Source organism: Chamaea fasciata, unplaced genomic scaffold (genome assembly GCF_029207755.1).
Source record: "Chamaea fasciata isolate MVZ Bird 193981 ecotype frontalis unplaced genomic scaffold, bChaFas1.0.hap1 SCAF_4, whole genome shotgun sequence".
Classification (NCBI taxonomy): domain Eukaryota; kingdom Metazoa; phylum Chordata; class Aves; order Passeriformes; family Sylviidae; genus Chamaea; species Chamaea fasciata.
Window position 1 is genome coordinate 73,474,481 of NW_027094089.1, and position 13,520 is coordinate 73,488,000.

General features: G+C 43.8%; 2 protein-coding genes across 6 annotated transcripts; one reads left to right on the forward strand and one right to left on the reverse strand.

The window, feature by feature from the left end:
• Window positions 1-1,482: 1,482 nt before the first annotated feature.
• On the forward strand, window positions 1,483-4,506 carry C1GALT1C1 (C1GALT1 specific chaperone 1). Of its 5 annotated transcripts, none has more exons than XM_066181998.1 (2): window positions 1,483-1,501; window positions 2,800-4,506. In XM_066181998.1, exon 2 carries the CDS (start codon window positions 2,805-2,807, stop codon window positions 3,759-3,761), a length of 957 nt encoding a protein of 318 aa, XP_066038095.1. In that variant the 5' UTR covers window positions 1,483-1,501; window positions 2,800-2,804; the 3' UTR covers window positions 3,762-4,506. The 5 variants fall into 5 exon arrangements, with proteins under 5 accessions (XP_066038095.1, XP_066038094.1, XP_066038091.1 ...); XM_066181997.1 differs by lacking the exon at window positions 1,483-1,501 and adding an exon at window positions 1,686-1,753; XM_066181994.1 differs by lacking the exon at window positions 1,483-1,501 and adding an exon at window positions 1,778-2,121.
• Window positions 4,507-5,871: 1,365 nt separating this feature from the next.
• On the reverse strand, window positions 5,872-12,977 carry MCTS1 (MCTS1 re-initiation and release factor). Its single transcript, XM_066181999.1, has 6 exons — window positions 12,896-12,977; window positions 12,140-12,292; window positions 11,357-11,454; window positions 10,152-10,285; window positions 9,069-9,136; window positions 5,872-6,971 (listed from the first exon to the last, which is right to left on the reverse strand). The coding sequence occupies exons 1-6, from the start codon at window positions 12,904-12,906 to the stop codon at window positions 6,890-6,892; spliced, it is 546 nt and encodes a 181-aa protein (XP_066038096.1). The 5' UTR covers window positions 12,907-12,977; the 3' UTR covers window positions 5,872-6,889.
• Window positions 12,978-13,520: the final 543 nt, after the last annotated feature.

Here is a 13,520-nt window from a genome sequence, read left to right on the forward strand (position 1 = left end):
GATCTGTAGCTACATTAGTCATTCTGTCAGAGACCTAGAAAGAACCTCACTGAATTTAAGCAGGAAAACAATTTGTTGAAGCATCTGCTGACGTGGTGAGTTGCAACTCATTCAGATCTCTCTAAAGTACATGATCAAGCAACTGCTGAAGCCCTGAAAGCCACAATTGATTCTGCAAACAGGAGATACTAAAAAAACCTTTGAACTCATCTCCAGTCTCTGGTATGTGATAAAAACCTGACTGTCCACATATTTATTCCTTCAAAGCAGTCAGTTGGGAAAATACAGGATGAGGGACATTCCCCTAGTGCGGCAACAGAACTACCTGTACAAGCTGACCGCACTCGCCTATCACTGTGTGTAATTGGCATTTAGTTCCACTGAACTGAGCCATTTTGGACATGCACTGACCTAACCAAAGGAATTATTTTGTAATGTTTTTACCTGAACCTCAACCAGTTGTTCCCCAGGCCCAGAAGAGCTAAGCAATCAATTGTTTTAGAGGTCTTTTTGCCAAATATAACATTGTTAAACCTTGAATTCTACAGTACAGCCAGAAGCCTAAAAAAAAAAACCTTACCAAATAACTGAGGCATCTTAGGCACCCAGACAGATGCCATAAAATCCAGAGCACCTCAGTTGTAAATTGACTAATATAAAATCTGCTAAATTCATCCAAACAGGATATGCGTTATTGTAGAGGGAAAACCTATATAAAACTTTATCGTAATCGCTGTGTTGGCCTAAGGGTAAGTTTGATCAGCTAACAAAGAGACCAAAGAGACAAAATCTCTTTCATGTAAAGCCTTTTTTTTTTTTGTCTTTTTTTTTTTTTTTTTTTTCCAAGAGGCAGGTGGAAAAAGGGAGCAAACTGTTGTTCTATGATGCTCATTCAAATAAGATGTCAACTCCAAGTTCTTGAGAGTTGATGTGTAAAACGAGATTCTGACAATCTGGAGATCAGAACAATTATCATTGAAGGAAAGAAAAGGTCATATTAGTTGAAAATAAGATTTTTGGTTTATTTTAAATATTAACTAACTTAATGTATGTTGTGCTCTCTGCTGGGGAGGCGGAAAAACAAGCGAAATGTACCATGCTTTAAGCAGACTTTGTTGTATTGCTTAGGAAATTTATAGCAGTATCTCCAGGATTTGACCCTGGATATAACTGAGATACTGATATACTTTATATTTGATCCTAGATATACTTGGACATATTTGATTTGATCCAGGATACAGTTTAAGGCCAGTTGTGCCTTCCCTTTACTATTCTGTCCCCATTCATACACCTTCTCATTTAAAATCAAGAGTTTGTGCTGAAAATTTGAACGTTTCTTGCAAGATACGAGTTGAGATGCAGTTTGAACTCTGGGTGGGAGTCGGAGGCGAGTTCTGAACTGCCAATCTTTGGGATAACAAAGGGCGTAAGCATCGGTGATGCCAGCCAGGAGAATGGAAACGGCGACATAGGACGAGCCGGGGACTGCCAATCTTTTCGGGTAACAAAGGAGACGAGGACCAGTGCCAATGAAGTGGATGGACAGAGGGACGGGGACTGAAGCAGGGGACTGAGAAGGGAGAGTGAGACTTGTGGGAGGGGACTTTGTGACGGGATAAGAGCCCAGGCGTTGCTTAATTGGGATCCTCCTCAGAGGCATTGGGTAGAGCTCTACGTGTTGCTGTGCCGGGAATAAATCCCTTTATGGGACGAGACATCTGAGACTCAGCTATGGGAAACCTGGTCTGATTGTGTGAGCGGAGTGTGTGGGGAGCCAAGCGGGGTACCCGTCGTGTCTCTGGAGCCGCCATGGAGAGGCTTCTCTCCCAGCGGCGGCTGTCTCTGGCGCTGGGAGCCTGACTGCCAAGGGCGTCGTGAACGGTCAGACTGGGAAGGTTCTTTAACAACTCCGCTGGCACGGGAGGGCCCGCGGGTGTCCCGCAGCTCTCTGCGAGCGGTTCGGGAGCGGCGCGGAGACACCGCGGGCCCCTGAGGGCAGCGCGCGGCCCGGGCGGGGCCGTCAGATGGGCAGGGCCGCCCCCGCCCCGCCGAGCTCGCGGAGTCCGGGGCGGCCGAGCGGCGCTTCCGGCGGCGCAGGAAAGGGCGGTGCGCGCGGCTCCGGTGAGGGGCGGGGCTGCCGGGGCCGCGGGGCGGGGGGCTGGAGGAGCTGCGGCGGGAGCGGCGGTACCGCCGGGGTCGCGGGGCGGGGAGCTTGGGGAGCTGCGGCGGGAGCTGCGGTACCGCCGGGGTCGCGGGGCGGGGAGCTTGGGGAGCTGCGGCGGGAGCTGCGGTACCGCCGGGGTCGCGGGGCGGGGAGCTCGGGGAGCTGCGGCGGGAGCGGCGGTACCGCCGGGGTCGCGGGGCGGGGAGCTGGAGGAGCTGCGGCGGGAGCGGCGGTACCGCCGGGGCCGCGGGTCGGGGAGCTGGAGGAGCTGCGGCTGCAGGCACCGAGCGCCGTGGAGCGGGGCAGGCGGGGTCCGGGCTCCGGGAGGGCTCCCCGGGAAACGCCGCCGCGCGCGGGTCGCGGCCTCTCGGCGCCGCGGGCGAGGAGGCGGCGGGGCCGGAGCCGTGCGGTCACGGCAGCGGAGAGGGGCCGGTGCACAGGGCTCGTGTGGTACCGTTACCGAGAGCCGCGACCGGGAACCTGGATGTCGCCACCGCTTTCACCAGGCTTGACCTGGTGCGCGTGATACGGGAACTGCAGCTGGGTTTAGAAATTGAGGACTGTGTTAGAACCATATGGAACCTGCGCTAGTGCACTTACTGCTTTTAAGTTCTTACAGTGCATCTCTTTTCTAGGAAAAATGATTTCTGAAAGCAGCTCCTTCATCAAGGGTGTGGTGCTTGGAGGAGCCTTCTGCATGTTGGTTACACTCCTCGGACACATTAAGGTGGGCCATGGGACCAAAGCACATCACCACGAGCATCATCACATCCAGGCTCCCAACAAGGAAGATGTCTTAAACCTTTCAGAAGGTGAACGTGTGGAGCTTAGTAAAAGCATCCGTGTTTACTGTATCATCCTTGTCAAACCAAAAGATCTGGGGCATTGGGCTGCAGCAAGGGAGACCTGGAGCAAGCACTGTGACAAGGCAGAATTCTACAGCTCAGAAAACGTCAAAGTGTTTGATTCTGTAGCCGTCAATGCAAATGATATGTGGGTGATGATGCGGAAAGCTTACAAGATAACGTATGAACGCTATAAGGATGAATTCAGCTGGTTTTTCCTTGCATATCCAACAACATTTGCTATAATTGAAAATCTCAAGTATTTCTTACTGAAAAAAGACCCCTCACAGCCTTTTTACATAGGCCACACTGTGAAATCTGGTGACCTCGAGTATGTAGATGGAGAGGGAGGAATCGTCTTAAGCATTGAGTCACTGAGACGACTCTCCCACGTTCTTGGAGACCCTGACAAGTGTCCGGAGCAGGGAGGTGTGATTTGGAAACTCGCAGAGGACAAACAGCTGGCAATCTGCCTGAAGTACACTGGTGTGTTTGCTGAAAACGCCGAAGATTCGGAAGGGAAAGACGTCTTTAACACCAAGTCCGTGGGGGCCCTCATCAAGGAGGCCATGTCCACGCACCCACAGCAGGTGGTGGACGGCTGCTGCTCTGACATGGCCATCACCTTCAGCGGGCTGGCCCCCAACCACATGCACGTGATGATGTACGGGGTGTACAGGCTCCGGCCCTATGGCCACTCCTACAGTGATGCCCTGGTCTTCCTGCCCCCACCAGGCTCAGACAATGACTGATGTGTCCTCAGGGAAGGCCTGGAACCGTGGAGTTGGCTCTTCTCTCAACACTCAGTTGTACTGACACGTTTCTGGTACTGGTGTACAGGTTTTTTTTGCACACTGAGGGTTGGTAAAGCTCTTAATTTTAAAAGTGGAAGGGGATTTTTTTTTTCGAAATCTTTTATAGAGAAATGCTTCTGGCTTTTGACAGTGCTGGAATGAAACGATAAAAAGAAGCTGTTAATGTTTATTATGAAACGAAATTAAGTTTATAGGGGGGGTTTGTACATGTAAATATTTATTAATGAAAACTCAAATGAACTTTAGTCAACTCTTACAAATATATTTTTGCAAGACTTTGATTATTTCAGTTCTTCCAGGCATTTCTAGAATGTCTTTGTATCTTTCTAAGATGTACCAATAAACCTGACTACAGATTCAGTCTCAAAGACTGTAACTTTAGGCTGTTTCTTTTACACTGAACTACACAATAGCTTGAGCTTATACAGCACCTGCCACCTCACGTACAGCCTTCTAACAGCAGGAAGCAAGGTGACAAGAAATCTTAGAGCAGAGTAATATCAAGTGCCCTTTGGACTACCGTTTCTAGGCAGACAAAAGAAAAAGATAAACTGTATTTGAATAGGTATTAACATGGCCAGGGAGTCTGTTAGCACAAGATTAATTGCTCATGTAGAAGTTCCGCTCCATCTATAAGCATGTTAGAGTAAGGGTTCAGTATTATTTTTACTCCTGTTATTGGGTGCTAATAGTGTTTACAAGGAAGAAGTTGGTTAATTGTCAGTACAATTTTGTGTTTGGTTTGGGGTTTTTCGATTTTTTTTTTTTTTTTTTTTTACAATAGAGTGCACTCAGTCACACTCCTGTCCACTCACAGCGTGTGCAAACAGCACTTCAATACTTACTCCACATAGAATTCACTGACCTGACATGGGTTTTCAGTACCATATCCGTCTCACATCCAGGATTATAACAGGCTTTTTTGGTACTACAATATTCATAAAACATGGGAGCAGACTGTGTTACCTCACCTTTTAACCAACCAGTTGTAACACCCTACCCTGAGCTGCAGGTAGGCAGGTAGGGAAGTGAAACAGTTGCTTCAGAGCTGATGAGACTATCCATGTCTTGGGGGTTTTTGTTGTTTTAAGCATCAGGTTTTTGACAAGAAAGGCAAGGCAACTACTCAGACCCCCATACAAGCTCCCACAGCTCAGCTGCTTTTTGAAAAGTGAGACAAGATGCACCTTCTCATCCTGTCAGTCAGAGCTCAGCTGACAGCAACACACACAATTGCTGCCAAAACTTACCTAGGTAAAACTTGTACCTTTCATGTTTTGCTAAACTGGTGTATAAATTAAGCCTGATATGATTTGTATCTTCTTACAGAATAATACAGTTGCAAGAACCTTGACAGAATCAGATAAAGAAAGAAAAACTTTCAGTGTTTATGATGATTAAAAACAGTTCTGAGCCTCCTGCAGCAACAGCAGTTGTAAGACAATCAGAGTGAACAATTCCAACGAGAAAAAAAATCTCATTTGTCAAAGATCTGAGGTGCTGTAGGACAACAGGAAGAGATAAGATGGAAAGGTAAAAAGCAAACCACAAAAGGCAAGATTAGCTCATTTTACACCAAAAAAAAACCCAAAAAGAAACCAACCCACCTGAAGCATAAACTGATTCCCCATAGTACTAACCAGAAATCAGTACATTTACAATTAAATCTTTAAGATGCACAATAAATGTTCACCAGCATTCTCAAGGTCTGAGGTTTGATCAGAACTTTTTCTGCAACACTGCTTAAATTTTGTTTTCCTACACTGAGAAATAGTTTCAGATTTACTCTTGTCATTTTCAGAAGTACAGTCTTGTAAATAATTTTACAGAATTTTAAAAGCAGCATGAATTAGCCAATACATTCCTTCTGCCATGTCTTAACTTGGCTTTAGAATCAGATGGAGAATACCTTGGCTACTCTCATCTGTGAAGGTCCCTGGCTCAGGAAACCAAACCTGCAGAACCAGCACCAAGACAAGGTGCTGGCACACAAAGTGACATTCTGTTATTGTAAAATGCAAATATTAATAAATGCTTCCAGACACAGTTATGAGTAACAGACCTTAAAAGCTTCCTTAATTTATTACAGTATTCCGTTTTTCCCTAGGCATAGCTTTGGGTATGCTGAACAAAGGATTGGGTTATCCAGACAGACACACAGTGCTCCTGAACCCGTTCTGCAGCTGTATGGGGACATGTGGCAGTGTGCACAAGCTGAGAGCTCTTCAGGTTCCGCCTGAGAAAGTTGCTCCTGGCTACGCTGAAAAACACGTTTTGCTGTCATGCCTTTATTTAACAGTGATTTTGTTTCTGCTCCTAAAACAAGGCGGCACACAGGGAGTAGAGAGCGTGAGGCACCAGGGTGGGACACACTTCACCGGGAGCATGGCCACCATTACTACAAACTGCACAAGAAGGAGAGCAGTAGCAAAGTGTTGGCAGGTAGAAATCTGAAAGTACATACAGTCTTCAGATAGGAGCCACCATAAAAGAATTTCTAATTCACATATCAGTCTGAGTTCATAAATCCTATACAGATAAATGCATACTAAAAAGAGAAAACCCTTAAGTAAAATGAAGTTAATGCTCTTAATAAGTTAAAATACAATGCCAGAAAACCTGATTTCTCCACATTCAATAAACTAGGTAGACTAATAAGATGTCAATCAGAAGAAAAAATCTGAAATGCTTCAGAGGTTTTATAAACCATATTTATATTTCACACATATTTTATATTACTCTTTTAGAAGGGCACAAAAATGTAAACATTTCTTGGCTTTTTCCTCCTTTCCATTTGAAATGGTCTACTCACAGTCCATGCAGAATCTTTCATCAAGTATCTTCAGTCACTGAAGACTCAGGTTTAAGACAAAATAAAATAACTGTAATAAAAAGAAATCTAGAAAACTATTGTAGCCTAACAGTACTTTTGCATTCAATTGATTTATTTAGCATAGCCACAGAACAAAATAATTTGTACATTCAGTCACATTAAAAACAAGGAATTACAAAGCAGTCCACATTTAATCTAAGTGCATTCCTTTGGAGTAACAGTTCCTGTTGTTTCACTTGTATGTCTTCATATGCCAAAGGCCATCATTTAAATAGTGGATATTTTCAATACCAATCCCTTTGTTGACCTTCTCACTGTAGAAGGAAAAATGTACAGAAGTATTGGCTAGGTTAAATTGGAGGGCACTACAAAATACATTATTTCAAGCAAAAACGCAACATTTGTCAAGGGGAAAGCTATCAACCACAAAGTCATTATCTTCCACAGCAGGTGGATAAGAAACAATATTTGTTATTATATGTGTCCACATTGCAGACTGGTAAGAGGACAATATTTGCCTTCCACATTTCTCAACAGCTTTCCACAGTATTTTTACTACTTCCTTGTGGGACACAGTTCTTCAGACAAGACTTCTGCTACTTTTCTTAATTTTACCATTTCTCTATCAAAGTAGCTCAGCAGTCGTATGCCTTCCCCTCCCAGCAAAGGATGTGGTACCAGACAACTGGAATGTGGAATCTAACACGTTCTGGTTCTAAGTGTGCCACTGACACTACCAAATCCAGGTGAGCTGCCTTACTTATAGCTGCAGGTCATCTACCCACTTAATAAAGAATTAAAAATGCTAAATTTATGTGCCAAGGAGTTGCAGCTTGTTACAGACATGCTATCCTCTATAGTATTATATCTTTTGAGTCATGTCACCTTTTAAAAATTGCTGGTTTTGTGTCTGCATTGAATGTGTAATATTTTTCCAGTTAAAAAAAACAGGAAAAAAAGAACTAGTTTTGCCACACTAAACAAGACAAATGTCTTTCTGGGAGTGAGAACAAGTTTCATTTCCCTGGAGAATATAATTAATTCTATTTACACCAAGTGTTCTATTACTTACACAACCTGTCCAAAAGTAAATCAGGAAGGTAAATGCTGTTACACAATATTAACACATTATTTGTAGTAACCACACCAAGAGATTGAAATCCCACTGCATAAACCAGGAAATTGTGGAACAGTGTCACACAAAAAAGCAGCTAAGAGGCTGCAGAGAGGAGTATCATTTCATTTTCCTCTCCAGTTCATGTTGCTTCTCACAGGAACAGGATATTCAGCTGCAAGGCTGGTGGATTTGAAGCTAGGTATACAAAGGACCTTGTTTGCAATTATCTCAGTGAATCACTGCACTCTTAGGACTGGGACACATGTAGCTTTTCTTTCCACTTACTCTTGGAGTCTTTTGAAGCACCACAAACAATCCTGAAGAATATAATTCCTCAACAGCTACAGCAGGCCCAAATCCAGGTTTCTGTAGTCCCACTCTATCCCTGTCCTCTAAGACATTCCCAACTCTCTGCCTTGTGCTACTATTACCACCTAGGAAAGGCTTCTGCTGAGAATTAACCACACAAAAAAGAGTGACTTGTTTTCACCAAAAAAAGCTTCCTCACTGCCACAAGTGACAGATGGGTCTGGAAACCAATGCAGCCCAAACCTGCTGGGTGCACCTCACATCCTGCAAGACATTAATAGAACTTAAAATGACAAAGTGATTTAGCTACTTACAATTTAGCACTATCTGAAAGCCAAGAACAACTAATATCCATTTCTATTTTCTATCTCTCTTCCTTATCAAATGGTTTTCAGTTTATCCCCCAAGCAGACCTCCAAATTTCAGGAGAAGGCTCAGCTAAGTTAGCACAGCAAGCAGGAATGCTACATGTGGGTACACCCCAAAGAAAAAAGAGCAGGCCACAGAGAAAAACAAGCCTAGACAAGCAACCAAGCACCAAGAGGACTTGAGTGTCTGCTGTCCCTGCAGACAAAAATCTCTTCAAGGTTTTCAATCTTCTCAAATCCAAATTACATCTCTTGCCTAGCCCAGGTAGTAAATACTTGACAAAAGTATATTTTTGTTCAAAAAGATCTTTGAGAAAGTATGATCAGAGCACTAGAAATACCAACATTCAGTAGTAGTACTGAAGTTTTGTGTCTTAAAATCCATATTCACATGAAAAGAACTATTTTGATTCCCAATAAGGAGAGAAGACATTCCCTGCCTCATTTTCTTTCCCTGAATACCACTCAACAAAATGAAATCTTACAAACTCTGTACTTGAACAACATATGCTGCAAAAGCAATATAGTAACCTTGACAGTGGTGCTTATAGTCCAAACTAACGTAAGAAAAACATGGAACAGGTTATATTTCAGCTTACAGGTTATAAAACACTTACATGTCCTCAGCTGACATCTTCATTACTCCCACACATAATGCGTGTTGTTTTCCCTCTGCCATTATTGCCTACAAATTAGTGCTAAGGAAAACAGGATTCTTTTTAAACTCTTTCAGAAAAGTAAAAGCAATATGAACAAATTACTTCCAAAAAACACTTTCAAAAGCCAGTGTTGAACTTTTAACCTTTTAGTAATTCTAGAGCTCCAGCTCTTAAGGATACACAAAATAGTGCACTGAATTTAACAATTGAATCAGTGTGTAGAACAAATCATGTATTTATGAACCTGGAACAGCAATTACAGAAAAGATCTCCCAGCGCTACATTTCTTCCTTTGTGCCCAACACAGAGATGACAGTCTCTGCCCTTCTGGAACAAAACACCACATGTTTGTGGGGCCATTTTAGATTCCAAGGCACAGAAGAACTGAGACACCAATTTAAAAACCACAAGTACTGAAATCATGTGTCCTTTTCAGAGTTTAGCAACACGTGATGTTAACTGCTGATCTTTTCCTATAGCATCTAACTAACAACAAAAGCAGCACAGCTTGGAGTTACAAATGCTGTTTGTTCAGGGTTCTTTTCTCAGTAATATAATGAGTGAATTAGCACACTCTCCTCATTTTACATACGCTAACTTCATCAGACACATAGAGCAAGTCCTGACTGCAGTAAAGCTGACCCTAAACATCTTTCCTAATTCCCTAAGAACAGGAAACAATTCTTCTGAAGGGAATACAAGATTGACTAAGGAGGTAGGAGACAAATTACACTGCACCTCATCTACTTTAATTGTTCAGCATAAAATCACTAAGGAGCTGCACTTACCAGTGAGATTAATGGAACAGCAGCCCACCCAATGGTACAGCAGGAATAGTTATGTGGTTTGGAACATACAGTAAGTGAAAAAATATGAACAATTTTAACCTTGCCAAGCAATATCTAAACCTCTGCAGCTCCTTTCTGATTATTAGTTATTTCATGAAATGCAAAGTAGTACAAATAATGATCAACTGAGAACACAAGAACAGAAATTTAACTCATCTCATAGTGAGCAATAATTCATGGTTAAGAAGGATACAACAACAGTGTCAACAGCAGCAGGGTAAAGCTTTGCTCCAGGAGACGTCAGGCCAGGGCACATTATATTGGCTCCACTCAGGACAAATTTAATCGCACCTTTATCAACCTGCTGATGCGGGAGAATAAATGGGTCTAGGAGGGGAAAGATACAGCACTGCAATTAATACAGCACCACGACAACATGAACAGCTCATTATCAAGGCAGTTTAAATGGGGCAATTAGACATAGAGTGTCCTGCAAGAGTAGGAAGTTTGAGAAACAATTACCAGAGCTCCTGCTGGGCAGCACCATCCCAGAAGGACACAAATACTGACCCAAAAGGACATAGGTACTGTCCTCCCAGACCACATATTTTATCTAAGAACAAAACGTAATCCAGCACTTCAGGCTATGGCTCCTGCACACCCACAGACTGAGCAACAGCTTTCCCCTAGGGAAAACAAACAGCCAGGGGCCCACTCTAAGAGATCTTAAAACCAAGGAGTCTTAAATCCTGCAAACTCCAAGTACTCTTACAAATGACTCCAACATGAAAGAAAAACAACTTAATGTTAACAGAACAAAAAAGGCAAACATGGACAAAATTCATGAAAGCTGTCAGCTCTCCACGCCATCCTGCAAGTGCAGGCATCCTCTTGAAGTATTTCCAACACTGAGATCTGACTGAATAATGTTTTTTAGGATTCAAAAGAAAGTAACACAATCAAGTAGAACAGCAAGAAAAAAAATGCAAAAGTAAATTGTGAAAAGTAAAAAGTATGCAGCATAAGTTCCTACAGGAGACAGATATACATTACATCATGAAACTCAGGAAGACAGAGTATTTTTCCAGTAAGAACTTACAAGTATTTGTATAACAAGATTTGAAAGAAGAAAGATAGGGACCAACAATAGCAGATTTATATCTCTGTCCTAGAGGAGCCTCTCAAGATTTTTTTACAGAGCTTTGCACAATTAAATTCTTACTTACCAAAGTTCAGATTGCTTAACATATAGCATAGAAACTATTCACATGGACACGTGAAATAGAAAATTAAAAAATTCCAGTTAAGAAAGGATAATGTGCCTTTAAGATCTATTCTGGAATATGCATATGCATGGAATTTATGGAATGGAAGCTCTTTTCAATTTGGTTCTACCGATGTCCTGTGGAATCACACTCACCCTTCTCTTACCAGCACGACCACCCTCGGGAAACTTACATTTGTGAAGCAACCTTAGCGTCGGGTAGAAAATCCCTTCTCTTTGCCTGAAGAACAGCAACTCCCCATTCACAGTGAGGATTTCTATATGTTCATGACTGCAAGATTAAAAAAAAAAATCCAAGAGGTACTTTACCCTTCTGTAGTTTAAATACAGTATTTTACTATTTGGAGTCTGGTCTATCTTAACACTGAGAATAAAAACAGTCAATTAGCAACAGCATTTAAAACTAAAAATATTATCCTGTTGTATGACTTTTTATTCAGCAGTGATCTCCTGTTCACTTCTTCACCCTTTGAGAAAAAGAAACCTACTGACAAAATACACAAACTGCATTTTTTTGGGGTGTTGCTTTTTGAATGCAATACAAAGAGTGAATAAAGAGAAGAACTCAGCAAAAATGTGCTACCCTCTATTTAGAAAAAAGAAAAATAACCAAAATAATATATGGAAGCCCAAAAATAGTATAAAATATTACTGACAGGAAACCAAACAATTTTGAGCTTCCACGTCCATAAGGCTGATCCTTGGAGACCCTGAACACACTGCATATTAACTACCAGACAGCATTTTAAAGTTCCTCAAGCATCCTACTAGCATCTGCCTTCAAAGCACAATAAACACATGCCAACTTTCTAGTTTGGCCATAACACAGACTACTAGCTATTAAGACAAGATGGATGCCTATGAAAAGTGCTAGGTTTATCTACTGTACAAAGTAAACATACAAAGGAAGCAATCCTAGCACCTTAAGAGCAAAGTTTAAGAGAAAAGATACTTACCATCTTACTATTTTGACTGGATCTTTCTTTGGCATGATTTGGTTTAGCCATGGTTCAATAACAGGAAATTGGTCTACCAGTTGATTCTTGATGCCTTTAATAACTGAAGTCTTTAGCTGGATACAGTTTGATACATTCTCCTTTTCATCAAATCTGTCAAGTTGAGTGAAAGTATTTTAAAAATGCACAATTTGCTGCACAAAAGATGCATTTTTCAGCATCTGTCTTCAGAAATGTTTATAAATTCACTGCAAAAGTCTAATAGCAGACTGACTGCCTGGCTTTCAAATGCAGGATTTCATGAGGCTTAAATTTGTTCCTTGGGAACAATGGGCTGGGGGAGGCCAGGGGGTCCCCCCTCAGTAGCCTGTCTTCATCTCTAAACTTTTTGTACGGCCACAAAACACGTGTTTAATCTCACAGATAAACCTTGGCACACAATGCTATTTTATCCAAGAGAACTTTGCTGGTAACACAAACACCCACAGCCCTGCGCCGATGCGAATCCCCAACGTCCACCACAGAAACACGAACGGCGGTTTCTACCACCCGAATTTGTGACAAGTTAATGACTCAGCTCCATTTACCGAGGGAGTGCCCCAGGCGAAGCCGAGGGCTGCGGGCGGCGCTGCCCGAGGAGGCCGCGGGGCCGCTCCCGCCAGCGCAGCGCCGAGCCCGGAGCTGAGAGGGCGCAGGGCCCGCCCGGCCCCTTCCTTTCCCCCGCGCCTCCCGCGGCCCCAGCCCGGCCACACTCACTTCTTGAACATCCTGCGGGCGGGGGGCGCCGGGCGGGCAGGCCGGGGCCGGCGGGCGGGCGGGCACCCACAGCCTCGGCGCTGCTCACACGCGGCTCCGGCCGGACCGTCCCTCCCTCGGCGCCCGCCGGAAGCGCCGCTCCATCCCCGCGGAACGGGCGGGGCCAGGCGGCAGCGCGGCGGGCGCTGGGCCGTGCCGGTGCCGCGATCTTCGGCATCCTTCCCCGCCTAGCCCCTGCCCCTTGCACAGCAGCGGCCTTAGTAGGCTTTAACAACAACCAGGTGCTTGGTAGTTAGAGGCACGGCGCTGTTTTCCCAGATAATGTATCGCTTTCCGGTAAAATAAGAAGAGCGAAGGGCTCACGGCTACTGACACCATTTAAACACAAAATACGTGTAACTGGAAAATACACAGCCATCTTCCTAACTAGCGGAGCGGAAGCTATCCTCCAGCTTTAGAGCAGGACATGAGATCCTGGCAACAGCATTCTAGGGGGGAAAAGATGAGTTATTGTCAAAGAGCAGATACTGAAGCTGGCCAGGGAATCAATCCCGGACGACAGTGCCGCATCTTCAAGGCGGGGAGGAAGCAGAAGCCTGGCTTGCCGAGATGATCTCGGCTGTCA

Bases quoted from the DNA above. Each gene is read 5' to 3' on its own strand.
- C1GALT1C1 (XM_066181994.1), top strand. From the start codon at position 2,025: ATGGGCAGGGCCGCCCCCGCCCCGCCGAGCTCGCGGAGTCCGGGGCGG. The intron at 2,122-2,799 runs GTGAGGGGCGGG...TCTCTTTTCTAG, and splicing joins GGGCGGTGCGCGCGGCTCCG to GAAAAATGATTTCTGAAAGC.
- MCTS1 (XM_066181999.1), bottom strand. The intron at 11,455-12,139 runs GTAAGTATCTTT...TTAATCTTGCAG, and splicing joins CCAGTCAAAATAGTAAGATG to TCATGAACATATAGAAATCC. The intron at 9,137-10,151 runs GTATCCTTCTTA...ACTAATTTGTAG, and splicing joins CTGCTGTTGACACTGTTGTT to GCAATAATGGCAGAGGGAAA.